This window comes from Ranitomeya imitator, chromosome 6 (genome assembly GCF_032444005.1).
Source record: "Ranitomeya imitator isolate aRanImi1 chromosome 6, aRanImi1.pri, whole genome shotgun sequence".
Lineage (NCBI taxonomy): Eukaryota > Metazoa > Chordata > Amphibia > Anura > Dendrobatidae > Ranitomeya > Ranitomeya imitator.
The window spans coordinates 415,932,460-415,955,632 of NC_091287.1; the positions used below are offsets into that span (position 1 = coordinate 415,932,460).

Sequence of the window (23,173 nt, forward strand, 5' to 3'; positions counted from 1 at the left end):
CCCTAGCCCTAGCCCTAACCCTAGCCCTAACTCTAACCCTAGCCCTAATGGGAAAATGGAAATAAATACATTTTTTAAATTTTTCCCTAACTAAGGGGGTGATGAAGGGGGGTTTGATTTACTTTTATAGCGGGTTTTTTAGCGGATTTTTATGATTGGCAGCCGTCACACACTGAAAGACGCTTTTTATTGCAAAAAATATTTTTTGCGTTACCACATTTTGAGAGCTATAATTTTTCTATATTTTGGTCCACAGAGTCATGTGAGGTCTTGTTTTTTGCGGGACGAGTTGATGTTTTTATTGGTAACATTTTCGGGCACGTGACATTTTTTGATCGCTTTTTATTCCGATTTTTGTGAGGCAGAATGACCAAAAACCAGCTATTCATGAATTTCTTTTGGGGGAGGCGTTTATACCGTTCCGCGTTTGGTAAAATTGATGAAGCAGTTTTATTCTTCGGGTCAGTACGATTACAGCGATACCTCATTTATATCATTTTTTTATGATTTGGCGCTTTTATACGATAAAAACTATTTTATAGAAAAAATAATTATTTTTGCATCACTTTATTCTCAGGACTATAACTTTTTTATTTTTTTGCTGATGATGCTGTATGGCGGCTCGTTTTTTGCGGAACAAGATGACGCTTTCAGCGGTACCATGGTTAGTTATATCTGTCTTTTTGATCGCGTGTTATTCCACTTTTTGTTCGGCGGTATGATAATAAAGCGTTGTTTTTTGCCTCTTTTTTTTTTTTTTTTCTTACGGTGTTTACTGAAGGGGTTAACTAGTGGGCCAGTTTTATAGGTCGGGCCGTTACGGACGCGGCGATACTAAATATGTGTACTTTTATTGTTTTTTTTTTTTTATTTAGATAAAGAAATGTATTTATGGGAATAATATATTTTTTTTTTTTTTCATTATTTTGGAATATTTTTTTTAATTTTTTTTACACATTTGAAATTTTTTTTTTTTACTTTTTTACTTTGTCCCAGGGGGGGACATCACAGATCAGTGATCTGACAGTTTGCACAGCACTCTGTCAGATCACTGATCTGATAGGAGTGCAGGCTGCTTCACAGTGCCTGCTCTGAGCAGGCTCTGTGAAGCCACCTCCCTCCCTGCAGGACCCGGATCCGCGGCCATCTTGGATCCGGGGCTGGAGGGAGCAGGGAGGGAGGTGAGACCCTCGCAGCAACGCGATCACATCGCGTTGCTCCGGGGGTCTCAGGGAAGCCCGCAGGGAGCCCCTTCCCTGCGCGGTGCTTCCCTGTACCGCCGGCACATCGCGATCATCTTTGATCGCGGTGTGCCGGGGGTTAATGTGCCGGGGGCGGTCCGTGACCACTCCTGGCACATAGTGCCGGATGTCAGCTGCGATAAACAGCTGACACCCGGCCGCGATCGGCGGCGCTCCCCCCGTGAGCGCTGCCGATCGCATATGACGTACTATTGCGTCCTTGGGAAGTAAAGCCCACCCCACATGGACGCAATAGTACGTCTAATGGCAGAAAGGGGTTAACAGGGTCCATCTCGATAGTAGAAGGGCAAAAAATGAAACCCAAAAATGAAACCTTCTGAACTCCAAAGAGACATTTTGACCATTTCACAAACAAGGAATTCGCGCGAAGGACCTGGAACACCATTCTGACCTGCTTCACATGAGACTCCCAATCATCCGAAAAGACCAAAATATCATCCAAATATACAATCATGAATCTATCCAGTTACTCTCGGAAGATGTCATGCATAAAGGACTGAAACACAGATGGAGCATTAGAAAGCCCGAATGGCATAACCAGGTACTCAAAATGGCCCTTGGGCGTATTAAATGCTGTTTTCCATTCATCGCCCTATTTATTTCGCACAAGATTATACGCCCCTCGAAGATCTATCTTGGTGAACCAACTAGCCCCCTTAATACGAGCAAACAAATCGGACAGCAGCGGCAAAGGGTACTGAAATTTGACTGTGATCTTATTAAGAAGGCGGTAATCAATACAAGGTCTCAAAGAACCATCCTTTTGGCCACAAAAAAGAACCCTGCTCCCAACGGTGATGATGACGGGCGAATATGACCTTTATAAGATAAGATTCCTTTATATAACTCCGCATAGCGGCGTGCTCTGGCACAGATAAATTAAACAGTCGGCCCTTAGGAAACTTACTACCAGGAATCAAATTAATAGCACAATCGCAATCCCTATGAGGAGGTAGGGCACTGGATTTGGGCTCATCAAATACATCCCGGTAATCTGACAAAAACTCAGGGACTTCAGAAGGAGTGGAAGGCGAAATAGACAGCAATGGAACATCACCATGTACCCCCTGACAACCCCAGCCGGACACAGACATAGATTTCCAATCCAATACTGGATTATGGACCTGTAGCCATGGCAACCCCAAAACGACCACATCATGTAGATTATGCAACACCAAAAAGCGAATATCCTCCTGATGTGCAGGAGCCATGCACATGGACAATTGAGTCCAGTACTGAGGCTTATTCTTGGCCAAAGGCGTAGCATCAATTCCTCTCAATGGAATAGGATACTGCAAGGGCTCCAAGAAAAAACCACAGTGCCTGGCAAACTCCAAGTCCATCAAATTCAGGGCAGCGCCTGAATCCACAAATGCCATAACAGAATAGGACGACAAAGAGCAAATCAGAGTAACGGACAAAAGAAATTTAGACTGTACCGTACCAATGATGGCAGATCTAGCGAACCGCTTAGGGCGCTTAGGACAATCGGAGATAGCATGAGTGGAATCACCACAGTAAAAACACAGCCCATTCCGACGTCTGTGTTCTTGCTGTTCAGCTCTGCTCAAAGTCCTATCACATTGCATAGGCTCAGGCCTATGCTCAGAGAATACCACCAAATGGTGCACAGCTTTGCGCTCACGCAAGCGCCGATCGATCTGAATGGCCAAGGACATAGACTCATTCAGATCAGCAGGCATGAGAAATCCCACCATGACATCCTTAAGGGCTTCAGAAAGACCCTTTCTGAAAATTGCCGCCAGGGCACACTCATTCCACTGAGTAAGCACAGACCACTTTCTAAACTTCTGACAATACACCTCCGCTTCATCCTGACCCTGACACAAAGCCAGCAAGATTTTCTCTGCCTGATCCACTGAATTAAGGTTCATCATAAAGCAATCCAAGCGCCAGAAAAAACGCATCTACATCACGCAATGCAGGATCTCCTGGCGCAAGGGAAAATGCCCAGTCCTGAGGGTCACCACGCAACAAAGAAATAATGATTCTTACTTGTTGAACAGGGTCACCAGAGGAGCGGGGTTTCAAAGCTAGAAACAGTTTACAATTATTTTTGAAATTCAGGAACTTAGATCTGTCCCCAGAAAACAAATCAGGAATTGGAATTCTAGGCTCTAACATCGGATTCTGAACCACAAAATCTTGAATGTTTTGTACCCTTGCAGTGAGATGATCCACACACAAGGACAGACCTTGGATGTCCATATCTAGACCTGTGTTCTGAACCACCCAGAGGTTAAGGGGAAAAGAAAGGCAAAACACACTGCAGAGAGAAAAAAAAGGTCTCAGAACTTCTCTTATCCCTCTATTGACATGCATTAATACTTGAGGCCAGCTGTCCTGTTATGGACCTGGTGGTTAGGAGCACCCGGAACGACCTGATGATTAAACTCACACAGGACAAGCTCTGGGAAGTGGGAACTCTGCTGACCGCAACCCCTAATCCTATCACACAACTAGAAATAGCCGTGGAGCGTACCTAACACTGCCTAGACGCCTCTTCACAGCCTAAGAGCTAACTAGCCCTAAAGATAGAAAATAAAGCCTACCTTGCCTCAGAGAAATTCCCCAAAGGAAAAGGCAGCCACCACATATATGGACTGTGAGTTAAGATGAAAGTCACAAACACAGAAATGAAATAGGTTTCAGCAAAGGGAGGCCAGACTTACTAAACAGACTGAGGATAGGAAAGGTATCTTTGCGGTCAGCACAAAAACTACAAAAAGACCACGCAGAGTGTGCAAAAAGACCTTCGCACCGACTCACGGTGCGGAGGTGCCACTCTGCATCCCAGAGCTTCCAGCTAGCAAGGCAAAATCATGATAGCAAGCTGGACAAGGAAACAATGAACAAATAAATAACTAGCAGGGACTTAGCTTCTGCTGGAGTAGACAGGTCACCAGAAAGATCCAAGAGCAACTGAACCAGTGCAAGAACATTGACAGCTGGCATGGAGTAACGATCTGAGTGGAGTTAAATAGAGCAGCCAGCCAAAGAATAAGCTACGTCACCTGTGGAAGGAACCTCAGAAGCAGCAGCTCCACTCACAGCCACCAGAGGGAGTCCATGGACAGAACTCGCCGAAGTACCATTCATGACCACAGGAAGGAGTTCGATCACAGAATTCACAACAGTTCTCACACCCGTCGTCCTCAGAGTCAACCTCTTCCTGCCCCGACCGAAAACTCCAGTTTTCGTTCCAATCAGGTATCTCAGTATCACCATCATCTTCCTCATTGTCTCCACCAACAGGAGATAGGCTTGGTTCCCATTGCGTTAATGGGAAAGCGCTAACGGACAGTGTTGCACGGCGAAATTAACGCCGCGCAACGCGTCCGTTAGCGCGCCCATTCACGGCAATGGGAACGCGCAGCACTAGCGCGTGCCATGTTCGGCACGCACTAGCGACGCGCCGGTGTTTCCTGGCGCGCCGCGGACGCTGCTCGCAGCGTCCGAGGCGCGCCTGCGGTCCGTTCCCCGCTCTGCGAGATCGGAGACGTTACCGCGACCCCGGGACGCGGCCACATTAAAAACATTGCGTTAGCGCAACCCGCTACCCCTAAACGGGTTGCACTAACGCAATGTGACCCTAGCCTTACAGTTTGGGAACGAGGGTCTACATTATGCTCAGAACCTTCTTCATCTGGGCCTGGATCTGACTCACAAAGATTCTGGGCATCAGTGCAGATCATTTCCTCGTCTGGATTCACAGAAGCTCTGGAGCAGACCTCTGATTCCCAGGCTATAGTATGCGTAAACAGAACTACAGACTCAACCATGTGTGTTACCCCATGCTCAGACGGGCAGCTGGAGACTTGGGAGCTGTGAAGAAGCAAGTGCGATTGGGGTGACAACTCTGAGAACTGGAGTAGTTGTGATGTTGAAGTTGACATGGAGGAGAGCCCACTTGAACGAGCACTTGATATCCGTTCAAGTGCCTGCTGTTTTTGTGCCTCATCTGGAATTTTTGGCGATGCTTGTAGCGATTGTCGTAAGAAAGGGATCATATCAGATTGTCACCGAAAAGAAGTAGACATTGTACTCTGGTTGGAAGATGGTCTTTCTTCTGAAGATGTTATGGTTGCTTTACCACCTACCCCACGGACACAACCTTTTTTTCCTTTTCCAACACGCCTATTCCCCTTTCCACCAGCAGCAGGCCTTTTGCCACTCATTTTAGTGCTTAACTAATTGGCAACTCTGTATCTGTAGTTGTTAGCACAACAACCGATGGATGAGAACCGAGCAGAACTGAGTGGCCAAACTGTGGTACTAGGCCCAAAACTAATAACTGGATTAGATGCAGTGAAAATTGAGATACACAGGCGGTATAGTTTGTTTCACAGGCAGGCTACTCTGCTGACGTGCAGACACTGCTCCTAGGCCCTAAACTATTAACGGGATTAGATGCAGTAAAAATTGAGATACACAGGAGGTGTAGCTAGCCTCACAGGCGGGCTACTCAGATGACTATCAGACAATGCTACTAGCCCAAAAAGATTGGCTAAGCTAGATTACACTAAATGCTGTGACAAACACTTGCACAGCACTGGCACAGACCTGCCTTGCAAACAGTGCTATGAACTGCTGTAACCTACCCTGAAAAGGGCTGATATTACAACTAGTACCGACTCCTCCCGACTCCCTAAACCTATCTCTCTGACAATTCGCTCCAAAAAAACACTTTTAGTCTGTATAGCGCCCACAGCAACAGCGGTGCCATCTAACACTAAGCTGCAGCAATGAGGAAATGGTGGCGACGGGGCAAATGGCTGGTTCTTATAGGGCAAAGAGGACATGTGACATACACACCCAATGACACATGCCCTTGCTTGTGTGCATCACATGCACATTGCTGTGTGTGTGTGCACTGCTGATAGGCTGAGAGACTGCACGGCCCCACTGTAAATGCAGGAAAGAAAAAAAATGGAGATCGGCATTATTTCAGCACAGATCTATCCCCCGCCCCCTATACACTGAAACAGTCTATTAACAATGATAAACAGTTTTAATGTGCAAATCAAGTTAGGCTTTTGGTGAACGATCAGTTATCGAACAGAAACTCGAACAGCCGAATTGTAAGCAAATTGTTCGGGTTCGACGAACGACTCGAACACCGCCCAAAACAGCTCGAATTTGAAATTGACAGCTCTACTCGAATACTGCTCATCTCTAGTTATTGTTCTAAAATGATCTATTTCCATATACAAGAGTGGTATTTAGCCTGGGTATACTATAAAATACGAACATTCAGAGTAACACAGATAATCGTATCATTACAATAATATTCAACTATTGCAGCATTTTAGAACTTTTCTGTATTTGCTATTACGTGAAAAATAACAGTATGGAGCTAAGTTAAAAGCTTTTATATAACTATGACTGTCACATGACTCAGTCTATCCATTTGGATCTCTGCATTGCCCTATCCTAAATATTTTACCAATATTTAATACTGCCATATTTTGCTTTAATGTAAAAATTTTAATTATTGTTCACTGACAAAATTCAATGCTAACTTGTGTCATGCATATTATTAACAAAATGAAGACTAAATAATAGCACAGAGAGAATGGAAATAATAGCATAAAGGGGATGGAAAATAATAGCAATAAAATAACAGTTCCACCTCATTTAAATTGCATGGTCAGAAAATAAATAGAAGCATAATTATAAATAAATTGCAGTAGGTTAACATGTGCATGGCCATATGCTGGTAAATCAAAAGCAACCAATTCTGCAAAGCAGATTTCAATGTACAACCCTTTGTTTTGACCACAAAAAAAAGGGATCACCCTTCCCTATTCACCATTTGTTTTGAAGCTGTACGTTTCATTTATTATTAAAAACTGTCGCAATGTCATTCCCAAATATACTTGCATTACCAAAACAGGTTACAGCAGATAAAGTCATTTAGGTTGGGCATTTGTTTAAAACTCATGCTGCTGCCCACCCTCCCTGACTACAAACTCTGCAGTCAGACTCATTATCCATCTACAGATTGATGTAGCCATATGATTTACAGAACTTACATTGAATTTTGAGCAGAAACGATATGCATTTTTGTAAGAGTTGTACAAATGGTCAATAAAAAGCAATGATTGATGGACGGCATTGATTCTGATATATGTGTACTGCAGCAGAGACAATATGCATTTTTAAAGATGTGTGCACAGGGTTAAAAATAAGGGCCATCGACTGACAAAGGGCACTTTAGTTGATACATGTCAATTGCGACCTAAAGTGGCTGAAATTTCTGGATAAATAGGTACAGTTTAAATAACTTAAACCTCCCAACAGAAATGTATAAATACTGAGGTGCAAACAATTATCATCAAATCCGCTATCATTAGAAAAAATAATGATGCTCAAAATCTTTTACTAAATTTATATAACAACACTGCACAACCTGGAGCTTTCTCTCCCTCCTCTGCTTTCATTGGCCGCGTGCTGGATACTGGGCTGTGACATGCGACCACAGCCTAGTCAATCGGGGGGGGCATGCGATTGGGTTACACCTCGGCGGATCAGGGGATTCTGGAACTTGGCATGACATCAGCGGATGTCAGCGACATCTGCAGCCGGGGTCACATGATGCGGACTGAGCGAGCAGCAAAGGCACATATGACAGCAGGAGGTAGTTACAAAACTACTTATTTAAAAGGTTTAAATTAATGGGAGAATTATACAATGTAGTGGACCACCTCTTTAGACAAATCAAGTTGCAAAAAACTTAGATTCTGGTGAAACTGAATTTTTTGAGAAATTTGTTGCACATTCTCTCCTGTCTGTCAGATAATTCCTGCACAAATAAAAAGCTAAACCAGCCTTACCAAGGGTAGCCTGAAGGAGGCTTTAACTTATAATATTCTGCAACTTACTGAACTTTCTTTCTGCATCTTCCGTCTTCTCTGCAGTTGCAAATTATTGTCCTCATCCTCCGTCTTCATGCGTTGTGTGTACATCTCTATTCCTTGTATCAGATGTCCAGATGTATCCTCTAGATCCTTTAGCTTCAGCTCTAATAGATTATAGTTCTGCCTTTTTGAAAGGGAAATGTAATTCCATAAGTATTCCATAAAAATAAAGTTTCCATTTAGCAAAACCTTCTTTATCTCATTATCCAGTCACAAGGCTCATTGGTTAAAAGCAAGTCGTGGAACATAGAAAATTTAAGTCTTTATGTAAGGGATGTGTGTTAGGCATCGTTCACACTTCAGGTTTCTTCATACCCATGATAGTCTATGTGAATGTTCACATGTCTGATTTTTTACTTGGATCGAGTGGTCCATGCAAAATCACGAATGTCGAATCAAAATAATCGGAATACATGTCTATGGGTCCAGGACAACACTGGACAGCAATCGGATGCCATCAATGTGCTGTTTTTTACAGATTGATAGGAGAAACTTTTTTTCCCATCAAGAAAAACAGTTTCAACTCTGAAGAAACTCGACTGAAAATCCCTGATGAAACAGTCAGTTTTTTTCACTTGTGAAAAAACTGATGTCTGAATGAAATTTTATACTGAGCTGATGAGATGGCATACGACACAATGACTGCGCATCTTGAGGTCTGGAGAGCTGCAATACATTGCCATGTCCTGTTCTGACTGCTGGCAACAAAGAGGATATTTTTTAGCTGTCAGATAACTGCCCTAGTACAGGCCCCAGAAAAGCCTGACATAGAGGGGCACTGTAACACTGCATCACAACACTTAAAACAGCAGCTGATGAAAAGTAGTGGTTTGCTGCCAAGTAGTGGAGGTTAGACAACTGCACACGGTGCCTGGAACATCTGAGATTGGCCATGTAATTGTTATGCCTGGGCTTGTCCATTGGTTGCATAATGGTGGACTTGAGGCCAGAGTGGCCTCAACGTGTGACAGAAGCAGTGGGCTGGAAACCAGGGTCAATGACAATGGACTGCTCTAGATATTACATACTGGAGCCTGCTGGAGGCTGTGAGAGAGGTCATCCTGGAGGGTAGCCAAGGAAGGGTGGGTTGTGAGTGACTTCAGCTATCAACCTATATTTGGGAGTAGGTGCAGCTGTGCCAGATCTCACCTTGGGGAGAATGTCAAAGGGCAGGCAGTATGTCAAATGTATAGAGAAAGATCAGCTGCCCTGAGGCCTGTAATGTATGCTGGTAGGTTCATTAATGTAATATAGTGCACTGAATGGGAGTAAAGGAGTGGAGGACTGGAGTGGGGTTCTCAGGGGTATGGCCAGGCATATAGACTTCCACTCCTCTAGGATTCAGTGTGAAGGAATCACTGATCTGTGATCTCAGTGAAGCTAACACCTGCCAGAGTTATAATTGTGGGAAAAAGACTGTCCAAAATTAATTTCAGAAACTTTTACTATTTGATACCACAAAGAATATCCCACAACCACCACAAAGCATACCGATAGTGTATTGTATCCATCAAGCTAATGTGCCTATAAGATTGAGCTAAATCTTGAACCTCGCACCACCGTCTCAAAAACTTCACTTGTGCAGCGCCAGTTTTCTGGAATGCACTACTCCAGATGATCAGACAAATACATAACCCCCAATTTTTTTAATGTGCATTAACCTCTTCACCCCTAGGCAATTTTCCGGTTTTTGTTTTCCTTTTATCCTCCCCTTCTTCCAAAAGCCATAACTTTTTTTTTTTTTGCGGGACAAGTTGTAGTTTTGAATGACACCACTGATTTTTCCATATAGTGTACATGAAAACCCAAAAAAAATTCCAAGTACGGCGAAATTTGCAAAAAAAGTGCAATTCCAAAATTGTTTTTTTTTTTTTTTTTTATTTCCCACGTTCACTATATGGTAAAACTAACCTAGCAATATGATTTTCCATGTCAATATGGTATGCAGATACCAAATATGTATAGGTTCTTTTTTATTTATGTAGTGAAAAACAAAATTTGAAATTTGTATGAAAAAATTTGCGTTTGTCGCCATTTTACAAGACCTGAAGCAATTACAATTTTCGGGATTTAGGGCTGAGTGAGAGCTTATTTTTTGCAGCTTGATCTGATGTTTTGTTTATACCATTTTGGGGTACATATAATGTTTTGGACGCCTCTTATTACATTTTATTGCAATGTTGCCACCACCGAAAAAAATTAATTCTGGCATTTTGATTTTTTTCTCATTACGCTGAGATTACGATCAGATTAATTTACTTAATATTTTGATAGATTGGACATTTCTGAACACAGCGATACCACATATCTGTTTTATTTTATTTGTTTTATTTTTAATGGGACAAAAGGGGGGTGATTTCCTCTTTTGTGTTTTTTGTATTTTTATTAAATTTTTTAAAACGCTTTTCTTCACTTTTTTACAGTGCTTCAGCACTGCTATGTATAGCCAAACTCACAATCTCCTATGAACGCTGGCCACACTCTGGCATTCACAGAAGGATCATGATGATAGGCACCAGTGTGTTCTGCAGACCCCCAGCTGCCTTGACAATCCATCAGCGTCCCACAATCTCAACACATGGGCATCGATGGGCGGGAATGGTGACGTGCCTCCGGCAGGCGCATTTTAAATGCCACTGTCAGTGATTGACAGTTGTATTTAACAGGTTAACACCCGTGGCTGTTAGAGGCACTTGATGCTGATGTGGGATCAGCGGCGCAGCCTGCAACAAATGCAGGAACACGGACAATGATGTAAATATATGTCACCAGTTGCTAAGGGGTTAAAAACGCATCTCTTTAAACAGGCCTATCACCTCACTTCATTGATCTAACTCTTTCATGTTACCTATTTCTAATTTTTGGTCAGAATCTGCTCCTTCCTATTCATCTGCCTCCACATCCTCCATGCATCGAATAGCACGTCGTAACTGCACCGGATCATGCAGCTTATTTGAAATGCCCTATTTATTATAATAATAGCAGGACCACACATAACAAACACTTTCTACCTATTGGGTCCCCCCCTATTTCCTTATAGATTGCAAGCTTGCGAGCAGGACCCTCTCTCCTCCTGTAACTCGTGTACTATGTGTTACTATGTAATGTCTTTGTCTGTACATGTCCCAGCTTAATTGTAAAGTGCTGCAGAATATGTCGGCCCTATAGAAATATTAATAAATGCATTAATTGTGGTGTCGCTATTTTTTTTAAACAAAGGAAAGTCTTCCCTTTAATCTATACCACCAGCAACTATGTCTTTAAAGGAGAACTTTCAACATTCGCTGTGCAAGGAAGAATTCTTCTCGAAGAAGTAGAGGGTAAGTCTTAGCTTGAAAGAAAACAGGACTGAAAAAAGTTTGTAGTTTTCACCACTTCTTAGACAAATATTGAAAAAGTCAGGCATAAAATATATTCTTATGTAGGACATAAAACACAGATCACTTACTGCAAGGTGGCAATTACATTCACTGTTGATTGTATGACTTTTTCAATTACATTTCCATACTGTATGAGGTCTTGAGTTGATTTCTGAAAGTTTTCTGTACGATCAATAGCATTCTTTAATTGTCCGGAAACCACAGATATTTTCAACTGAAAGAATTAAATCAGGGAAACCATTTACTCCTATCCAGGAATGTGTATGAGACATTCTATGAGAACATTTACATTTGGATCTCTATTAGATTTGTGGATTTTTTTTGCTAATACATGTGAATGGGGTTTTCTAATCTCTAATTAATTTACATTGTATTACTAGGTATGAGTATACCCTACAGCTTTACTGAGGAACATGACTAACCTTATGATCCCCTTGAAGAAGCACACCTACTAAGTTTCTTAATCATTAAATATGTGTGTGTATATATGCATGTAAATGTAGTGTGAGCGTATTAATATACTCATTTACCGCTGATCTCTCCAGCCCCATTCTTTTCCTCTTCTGAGTGACATCACCGCAATTGCGACTAGTTGGCTCACTTTCTACTCTAAGCAGAAGTGTCTTTTACAATGAAAACCTATGAAGTCTTGTTTTGATGTTCCTTAGATTCACATTGTAGAAGCCACTTCCAGTTCACGCAGAGTGCAGCGACCGGACAGTCTGTAGAATGGTGATGTCACTGAGAAAGGAGCAGAACGGTCCTGGACACTGGAGGGAGCGGCGGTAGGTGAGTATTTTAATACACTCATACTGCATTACATGCATATACACACACATTTAATGAATTAAAAACTTAGTGGGAATGCTTCTTTAAAATTATTGTTATGAATCACCTTAATGGGTGACACCGAGAAATGAAAAAAAACAAACCTCATGCATGAGGAGAAAAGCACAAATATGACCTTCATGGAAGAGTCATCAGAAGAAAACCTCTCCTTCATCCTCACGATAAAATTCAGCTTCTAAAGTAGGCAAAAGAACATCTAAACCAGCCTGGCACGTTTTGGAAACAAGTCCTGTCAACTGATGAAGTTAAAATATAACTTTTTTGGCCACAATGATCAATGTATGTGTGGAGAAAAAGGGCCACAGAATTTCAGAAAAAGAACATCTCACCAAATATTAATCATGGGGGTGAATCAATCATGCTTTGGGGTTGTGCTGCAGCCAATGGCACAAGTAACATTTCCCATGTAGAGAGAAGAATGGATTAAATGAAATTTCAACAAATTCTTGATACAAACAAACAACCTGTATAAAAGCTGAAGTTAAAAAGAAAATGGCTTCTACAATTGGATAATGATCCTAAACACACCTCAAAATCTACAATAGACCACATCAAAAGGCGAAAGTTGAAGGTTTTACAATGGCCCTCACAGTCCCCTGATCTGAACATCATTGAATATCTCTGGTTAGACCCCAAAATAGCAGTGCATGCAAGATGACCCAGGAATCTTTTCCAAGGAAGAATTAATGAAAATCCCTCAAACAAGGATTAAAAGACTCTTGTCTGGCTACAAAAAGCATTTAAAAGCTGTGATACTTGCAAAAGGGGGTGCTACTTGGTACTAACCATGTAGAGTGCCCAAACTTTTGCACTGGCCCATTTTCCTTTTTGTAATTAAAAAAAAAATGCAATTTTTTTGGCCTAAAATATAAAGGAGATATTTCATCTTTAACTTTAGTCCTTTTAGAGATCATTTCATCTTCAACTAGCTTAACTGTTCACAGGAACAGTAATTTTGACCATGAGTGTCCACATTTTTACAAGCCACTTTATATAGTAGACAATATCACCTTAAACGTGTTTTCCAGAATAAATCAAATTTTTGACTAACAGTGTAGCTTCCCAGTTAGTCTACCTTCCCACAATGAGCTTTTGGTGAGTTTTTGATGTTTTTCTGCATCATTAAGTAAACTGGGTTACTTGCCTTTTTCTTAAAATACACCGCATAAAAAACTCACCAAAAGCTCATTGTGGGAACATAGCCTTATAGAAATTTTTGCACTTATCATCATGTGCCAATTATCTTTTCTTTCTATTTCTGATCCAGCAAAAAGAGCTGAACATTGAATGAAGAAGGAAAACAGGCTAGTCAGCATGTGATAACAGGTTTACAAATCACATGCTTGTTGTCACGTAACAACTAGTGATGAACAAGTATGCTCGTTACTCGAGATTTCCCGAGCATGCTCGGGTGTTCTCCAAGTATATGGGCGTGCTCGGAGATTTAGTTGGTGTCGCCGCAGCTGCATAATTTGCGGCTGCTAGCCAGCCTGAACACATGCAGGGATTGCCTGTTTGTCAGGGAATCCCCGCATGTATTCAGGCTGTCTAGCAGCCGCAAATCATGCAGCTGCGGCGACACAAACTAAATCTCCGAGCACGCCCATATACTCGGAGAACACCCAAGCATGCTTTGGAAATCTTGAGTAATGAGGATACTCACCCATCACTGGTAACAACCGGTTGAACCTCAAGAGGATCTGAATCCTAACAGTGTGTACACTACACATCGTTACGATTCGCCAAGCTACACTGTTTGCCGAACATTTGATCTAGTCTGAAAACATCTCTAATTGGCACCGATTGAGGATTATGGATTACTATGTAAAGTTAATACGCGGCACCATAGAACTTTAGGAAATAAAAAATTTTCTGGATTTGTATTTCCAGTACTAAGACTTGGCATTTACTGTGATGTTCTACCTAAAACAAGCTAATGACAGGCAGTTATGATCTGGATTTCAAAACACTGCTTTATGGAATTAATCCGAATAGCTTCAATATGAGAACGGTTTCTTGTATTTTACTGACACATTAATAGCGTCGTCTGAAGATGTTACAAATAATTCTGTCTTGCAGCTGATACAATCTTGTAACTAATAGACTGACTGAGATTACCCATCATTTACAAGAAGGTGCCATCTGCTGAGCAAAAGTGTAATAAGCAAGCAATTTCAATTATATGTGAAATCTTTTTCTTTCTTTATTGATTTTCTCTGTCGTTTTCCTAAAGCCCTGAAGCAATCCTCACTAGTTTGGCAAGTGAACAGAAAAGCAGTCTCTCCAGTGACCCCAATATCAATTTTGCTTTTTATTTTACCCTCTCTTAAGGCTATGGACCTAATAGACTACGTCAAGCAAGAGAAGGAAAACTACGATATACATCCAAGGCAACTGACTAGAAATGGCAGGCTACTCATGAGAGTCAAATATAATGTGCTAGAGTTTGACCTTTGCACTTTATATTAGAGATGGGCATTCCCCAGCTCTGTGATGGCAAATCAATTATATCTCCCAGAAAGCTCAGGTTGGCACTGAGGCATGTAGATTGTTAGATGAGGGCACCTTCACCAATATTACAAATCTCCTTACATAATGGCCACAAACAATAGAATTTCATTGAATGCCACATCAACTCTGGAGTTGTGATAATATGAATGGAAAAAATAATTGTTTATTTGCATGATTAGTGTACAGCAAGAATAAACAATGTATATGTATGTCAAATACAGTGAAGTTACAGAGGATCTTTCACCAGTTTCCAGCAGCTGTCAAACTGACTGCCGTGTGATGAGATCTGGAAGTGTTTGTAATGATACATAACTGAGCTCTGTTATATTTCAGCACATTAGGCCAGATGCATACCACCATATTTTTCATCCGAGCGTGAATCGACAACACATCGAATCGCACTCGGACCAATGTTAGTCTATAGGGCGGTGTGCCTGTCTGATTTTTTTTCCTTGGACCAAGCAAGTCCAAGCAAAAAAATCACAGCATGTCTGAGTTTGATCCGATTATCGGATCACCCTCAGCCATGTATGTCAATGAATGCGTGGAAACATCAGACTGCAGTCGGATGACACCTGACTGCAGTCCGATTTCTGTGCACTGACACAATGGAGAAGATGGAGAAATTTGGTTCTCTATCTTCTCCTCATAGTGTGCTCTGATTCTCTCACCCAAGAGAATTGGATCACAATATGCTGACACTCAGATCAAACTCTGATCAGGGTGTAATTTGCATTATCACCTGATTCTCTTGGTAAGAGAATCTGCGATCATCTGACCCTAGCCTTAGTGATACCCTTAAATGCTACAAGATAAATGGGTAATTATATTATGGGATAACCATTTATCTAAATATAATACAATGCTCAGAGGAGCGTGAGACTACCCCTTAGGCCGGGGTCACACTTGCGAGTTCAATGCGAGAAACTCGCGCGAGTCTCTCGCATCAAGTCCTGGCACTGCCACCGGCACTCAGGAGCATGCGGCTGCATGTGCTTCTATGCAGCTGAATGCTTCGTTCCAGAGTGCCGGCGGCAGTGCCGGGACTTGATGCGAGAGACTCGCGCGAGTTTCTCACATTGAACTCGCAAGTGTGACCCCGGCCTTAGTGCAAGACACAGATTTTCAAAGTCTTATTATAGGTTGTTACCGACATCTGGTGAAAATTTCATGTCAATAACACCTTTAGAAACATATTTCTTTAGAAACTTGGTGTTCAATACTTATTTCGCCCATAGTAGTTCCATTTGGCTGCCCAGTAGGCACCCAGATTCAGTTTTAGTGGAGGAGTAGTGCAGGAGGCATTACAACTATGAACTGCCCAGAATCAGAGTATACATTTCCACCTTGTTGTATCATATGAATCATGAATTATAGTGTAGTCTGATGCCAGTTTTACCCCATAAATATTTGCCTGATATTAATACATTTGGCTCACCTGCGTATTATCCAGTTGGTGCTGTAAGTCATTCCTTTGTTGTATTAATTTTTGGTTTGTAAGACTGAACTCTTCATCACATTGTGTCTTCTGCTGCCTTGTGGACTTCAATGTCTAGAGAATGAAGATATATGAAATCATATAAAAGAGAAAACACATGTTACACATCATAAATATGTAATATACTTGTGATGCAGTGAAGCTGAGGATAATTTGTGTGTGTTGTAGTGCAGCGGGGTTGGTGCAGTGTGACAGACAGGCAGGGACCCAGGAGAGTTCAAAGCAAATGTCTTTTTAATGTTCAAAGAAACTCACAAAATGAACAACACACGGTGTCCTCCAGATCGCAGCCGGGGGTCACAACAGTCCGTATCCGAGACCGGTTGCCGAGGGCGACTGCACCTCCATGTCCCGCTGAGGGGTGCCAGGCGTTCCCTGCTTTTGGCTCTGTCTTACTGCACACCTAAGCCAGATGTTGCAGAGCCACCTGCTCCGGCAGCTTGCACACAAAACTCTGACACACCCAAACTCCTTACTGAAGGGCTTTTAACTGGAATCTATGGCCATGGGCCACTTGTAAGACCCGGCTTGGAGGAAGCGAACTGCCCCACTACTATCCTGTAGTTCAGGCCAAAAATAAAAGCCCTTAACGGGTTTTCCTGAACACTGCCCTGGCCAAATAGCTTGACCAAGTCCACACTTACTTTTATTTTGCCTTGTGAGTCGCATCCTGCTGTGGACATAAAGCACTCTAGCAGGTTTAATAGGACTCGTCCGCATCCTGGGGGATACATATCGACCCTCGCATATGATCCCCCTTCACTGCCTCGCAGTGTGTATTAAAGGTTAATAAAGGTAACTTTATTTACCTTCCCTTTGCTTCCATAGGATAGGTGGGCTATTGCTTACAGGGAAGCTTATCAATGTTTCTGGTTACTGGTCCAGTCAGGGAAGAACCTCACATTGGTGGGGAAAAAGACACAAACCAGTGTTGACGCTCCTGCCATAAGAAGGCAAAGGTTATATTACGAGACGTAGCATGACATTTGGGTAATGTGGTTCTGAAGAATCAGCCATGAGTGATCCAACCTTAGATCAATCCATGAACCCACAAGATGGATAGGAGAGCAAAAAAAGAAGCTTCTAAGCTGTTGTCAGCAGATAGAGAACTTGTTCATGGAAATCTAAGAAAGGACTTCAGAGACACAGGACTTCTGTCTTGTGAAAAAACTGAAAGCTATCCTCATCCTCCTGTGGAGACAGAGTGGCTGAGCTGTCAGACATGTGTGAAATACAGTTAGGTCCATATATATTTGGACAGAGACAACATTTTTCTAATTTTTGTTATAGACATTACCACAATGAATTTTAAACAAACAAATTCAGATGCAGTTGAAGTTCAGACTTTCAGCTTTAATTTGAGGGTATCCACATTAAAAGTCTGAACTTCAACTGCATCTGAATATGTTTGTTTAAAATTCATTGTGGTAATGTCTATAACAAAAATTAGAAAAATGTTGTCTCTGTCCAAATATATATCGACTTAACTGTAAGTTTTAATGTAACCTGGTTAATGTTCTGCCTCTACAAACCTCTGCTATTACTCTCATTTATGTGGCAAAATAAGTCAATGTTTGTGCAGTCCTTACGTAGATAATACTCTACATTGACAAAGATGCCTATGACTGTTTTCTGATAGTAAAAACATCTATAATATAACGCTGGGAGCGTCACTCTGTCCGAAGCCTTTATAGACTGCACAAGCGCCGGCACAGTCTGGACCGCACAGAGTGACGCTCCCAGGAGATCGTGGTATGCATAAACACTGAACGCACACCGCGATCTCCAAAGGAGAGGCAGGGACCGCCAGCAGGGTAAGTATATTCACCTGTCCCCCGTTCCAGTGCTGCGTGCGGCTCCGTCTCCCAGTCCTCTGCCTGTGACCTTCACAGTTCAGAGGGCGCGATGACGCGCTTAATGTGCGCCGCCCTCTGACTGAACAGTCACAGCCAGAGGAGCCGGAAGAAGCGGCGGGCAGCACTGGAACGGGACAAACAGGTGAGTATAGCAAGTGCTGAGGGGCCTGAGCTGGCGACGATACCGGCACCTGACCCCCACAGCGCGCCGGTGCTCCCTGTGGGAGCAGCACATGTCAGAATGGGGGCGCAGGATGGGAGCAGCACATGGCAGGATGGAGCAGCACATGACAGGATGGGGACGCAGGATGGAGAAGCACATACCAGGATGGAGATCATATACCAATATAAATGCTCGCCACCCGGGCGTAGAACGGGTTCAATAGCTAGTATATATATATATATATATATATATATATATATAGAGAGAGAGAGAGACAGGTTTACAGTGTTTGCCTTCAAAGTAAAGCTAACCATAAACATGCAACAGCTATCTCCTTCAACTTCACCATTTATTGAACTTATCAAGCTGTAATATGTTCTCAGTTGATAAAGAAAGTCACTGCCAAGACAGCTTTGGCAGCAGCTTATTTCCTTGAGAACAAAATGGCTATGTGTTTATAGCTGCCCAAATGTAATCTCCCTCAACATCATCTGTTACTGGAAAGTCGACTCAAGAGTCCTCCAAACACATTAGATGGTTGGCCACATTTGCCAAAATCAGAAGATTCAGCCACTTTTTTTAATGTGTGGGGTCTTAATGTGTGCTGTGACAGAGAGAAGCACCAGAGAGGAAACATCTGTGCAGTGGGGCAGGCTGCATAGCCTACAATTACTTTGTAAAAATTGACCTTGGGTGACACCTGTGGAGACTGATATGCCCAACCACAGTTAAGAATCAGGCCGAGTCATAACTAAATTCAATTAATCTGCTGAACTACATTTTACTCGGAAGCCCCCATTACATAGTCAGCTGTTCTTGTAAACAATGTGTTTTTATAGTAAACCCAGGTATTGAATTAATTGATACTACAGATGACTGACTGAATGCAACTTTCTCAATAAGTATCACTTAGGCTACGTTCACATTAGCGTCTTGCGACGCAGCGTCGTCGACGCAACGCATGACGCATTGACAACGCACACAAAAACGCACCATTTTTGACGCATGCGTTGAACGGATGCGTCGTAAAACGCAGCGTTTTTTGTGCGTTTTTGTTGCGTTTTTCTGAAAAACGCAGCGTTTTCCGACGCATGCGTTGTCAAACAATGATGTCATGTTTCAACTCAATATAGTGTCTAGACACTAGATAATACCAACAATGGATTGAAGAGGGTGGGTCTAGTGTCTAGACACTAGATAATACCACCAATGGTTAGAAGAGGATGGGTATAATGGAATTGTAGTATATATACCCCGGCATAGATAAATTCCTACCATTGCGTGGTACAGCATCAAGATGGAGCGTCCCATGGAGAGTATCTACGTCAATATGGAGCTGGATTTTGCCATTGCTATTGCTTACACTATTGCCTGTCATGAACAAAGGAAAAGAGATAAACTACGGAGAAGGAGTCGGCGGCGCTTTTGGCTACACCCTATAGTGGAAGTCCGAGAGAGCCGTGGAGCCTACCATTGTTTGTTTGGCGAGTTAAATGACAACCTGGATAAATATTTTGAATATACCAGGATGTCTCAAAACAGCTTCCGCTATCTGCTGCGTCTGGTGGAAGGAGCAATTTCCAGGCAGGACACGCAGCTCCGGAGATCAATTTCACCAGAGGAACGTCTGCTGCTGACTCTACGGTATGTAATGTAGCAAATTGAAGAATTTTATATTTCTTCTTGCCATTTTTTAAATAAGGTATTTTTTTTTTTGGGGGGGGGTTGGGGGATTGGAATTGAAAATGAAATTTTATTTTATAACTATGTAATCAAATTAAATTTATTTATTTTTCTTCTTTCAGTTTCCTGGCTACCAGAGAGACCTTGAGATCACTGCATTTCCAGTTTCGGATTGGAGTCTCCACACGTTCGGGTATTATTGCCGACACATGCCGCGCATTGTGGGACAATCTCCGCGAGGAATTTTTACCAATCCCAACGACAGCGTTATGGGAGGCCAACGCCCAAAAATTTGAACAACTGTGTTCTTTCCCTAACTGTATTGGAGCAGTGGATGGGAAGCACATTAGGATTACAAAGCCTGCAAGAAGTGGATCTCTGTTTTTCAATTACAAAAAATACTTTTCCACCGTGCTCATGGCAATTGCAGGTGCGGACTGCAGGTTTCTCGCCGTGGACATTGGAGCGTTTGGCCGTGCAAATGATTCACGGACATTTAAGGAGTCTGACATGGGCCGAAGATTATATGAGAACAATTTTAATTTCCCCCAGCCACGACCTCTTCCCAACACCGAAGGCCCGGCCATGCCATTTGTTGTGGTTGGGGATGAGGCTTTTCAAATGAGTGCCAACCTCCTGAAACTGTACTCCAGTCGGGGTTTGGACCGCACAAAAAGTATTTTTAATTATAGACTGTCCAGGGCCAGAAGAACTGTGGAGTGCGCCTTTGGAATCCTTGTCTCCAAATGGCGGATTTTAGGATCCGCAATAAATTTGAAAATTGAGACAGTGGATGAGGTGGTGAAGGCTTGTGTGGTTCTCCACAATTATATTATTGTTAACGAGAGAGTCAACGTGGAACTAGATGAATCCATACCAAATCCATTGCCTGATTACCAAGATCATCCTCTGAGGACAACTTTGGAAATTGCTCAGATGAGGGATCGATTTGCTGCATATTTTGTTTCAGATGTTGGTCGTGTTTCATGGCAAGATCAAATGGTTTAATTTATATTTCATCTTGCTTTTACTAAATTTATTGTGATTAATAAAAATCTAAACACTGTCATGTAAACACTGTTGAGTCCCTGACATTTTACCAGCCTATGTAATGTTCTTTAATGTTGTAATGTCCCCTGAATTTCTACTGTGTTGTGTTTTGAAATAAAGTTCTTTATAGTGCCTTTCCGTTTTAACAAAAAAATTCTCCCATATGTTATTACAAATTAAACAAAAGTTTAAATAAATACAATGTTCTAGAAACAAATGTGTGTACCACAAAATTTAGTAATGTGAGCACCAGTACCCAAATTGACTGTGACAAAACAACCAAATTGTTCACATAGCCGTGTGTTCCATAGTTTTAAAAGATAACATGATCGGCTCCCACCTTGTCAACCAATTTTAATCTTGTAGACTATTTGCATATGGAACCTGGCTTGACAAGGAGGGAGACGATCATGTTTGCTAAACTCTACTGAGTTTACACTATTGGACTCTGGATGCTGGAATACGTCCAGAGTGAAATAGTGGCGACACATGGCCACGTGAACATTGCTACCACCTCACCTGACCAATAACCTTAACCAACGATCCCGACCAGTGATACGACCTGACCGTGATCGTTGTTATTAGTCGTTGTGTGGTTGCTGGAGAGCTGTCACACAGACAGCTCTCCAGCGACCAAAAATGACCAAGTCCCCGTGTAATCTGGGTAAACATCGGGTTATGAAGCGCGGGGCCGCACTCACGATGTTTCCCCTGTTTACCATTGTAAATGTTAAAAAAAAACAAATACATCCTTACATTCCGGTGTCTGCCACGTCCATCTGCCAGCCCTAGAGCACAGCACAGCGTTGACTTCAACGGTGTGCTCTGCTTTAACTTTACGGCCGGGAATGACAAGATGACGGCAAGTGACGTGGTAGACACCGTAATGTAAGTATGTAGTATTTTTTTGTTTTTTACACTTTTTTCCGTGGGTAAACACTGCGCTAGTAAACCGATATTCTCTGGTTACCAGCAAAGACATTGCTGGATCGGTGTCAAACCCGCCGATCCAACGATGACAGCGTGTGATCAGTGACCCAAAAAAGGTCCTGATCATTCGCAGAGACCTACGATCTCCCAGCAGGGGCCTGATCGTTGGTCGCTGTCACGCCTAACGATTTCAGAAAAGATAACGTTGCTACGTGACAAAAACCAACTATATCGTTAATGAAATCGTTGTGTGATGGTACCCTTACAGTAGGTTTGAAAATTGATATATTTTTTAATCCTCTTTGTGTTTGTAACATCTCATAGTACAATGAGAGCCAGCCCTAAAAAATTTAGAAAAAAAAATTGATAAAATTGTGTCAGACATTGCAGATCTGAGGTGTTACAAACACAAGATTTGTGTATACGGCGCACGGTGTGATTTGGTGCAAACTTTAGTTTAGACAAAGAAACTACGATTTTTTCATCAAACTAATATTTTTATTAATGGGGACACAAAAAAGAAAAAAAATGGGTAACGGTTCTAAGGGGTAGGAACTTCAGCTACAAAGGGTGATTGATATCCTCCAGTGTGGGTGGAGGAGAACGAGGAGGAGGACGAGGGGGACGAACCACCATATTGTAAGACACTTGACGGTATGCCAACGTCTGTCCACCCTGTGGTAGATGGTGGCGATAATGCTAACGCAGGAGGTGAGGGTGGAGGCACGACCAGTGTCCTTGGCAATGTGGACTGGCTATGACTACTCCTACTCCGGGTAGACCCCGGCTGAGTACTGGGTGTGCTAGTTCTTGGAGCAGCCATAGCCGCCGTTGTTGTTCTGGTCTTCTTTTTTTTTCTCCTCTCTCCCTGTGGGTGCGGCTCAGCTTGCCGTCTCTGTGCCCTTGAAGGCCTGGCAGGAGCAGAACTTTGGGGCTCGGTTCTATGGTGTCGGTGGCGGCGGCGGTGGCCCTCGGCACGCGGAGCTCTGTGTGGGTGCTCTGCAGCAGGACTCGGAGCCATGCTAGCCAGCGATGGTACTGCGGGCATTG

The 23,173-nt window shown here is 42.5% G+C and overlaps 1 protein-coding gene across 1 annotated transcript in view; it reads right to left on the minus strand.

Moving 5' to 3' along the window:
- The window catches only part of CCDC178 (coiled-coil domain containing 178), a 787,921-nt gene that overhangs the window by 543,857 nt on the left and 220,891 nt on the right, over positions 1 to 23,173 (minus strand). The window contains exons 16-18 of the mRNA XM_069731267.1: positions 16,382 to 16,495; positions 11,652 to 11,797; positions 8,168 to 8,327 (exon numbers count right to left, since the gene is read on the minus strand). Of these exons, the coding sequence (XP_069587368.1) occupies positions 8,168 to 8,327; positions 11,652 to 11,797; positions 16,382 to 16,495 (420 nt within the window). The remainder of the gene's footprint in view (positions 1 to 8,167; positions 8,328 to 11,651; positions 11,798 to 16,381; positions 16,496 to 23,173) is intronic.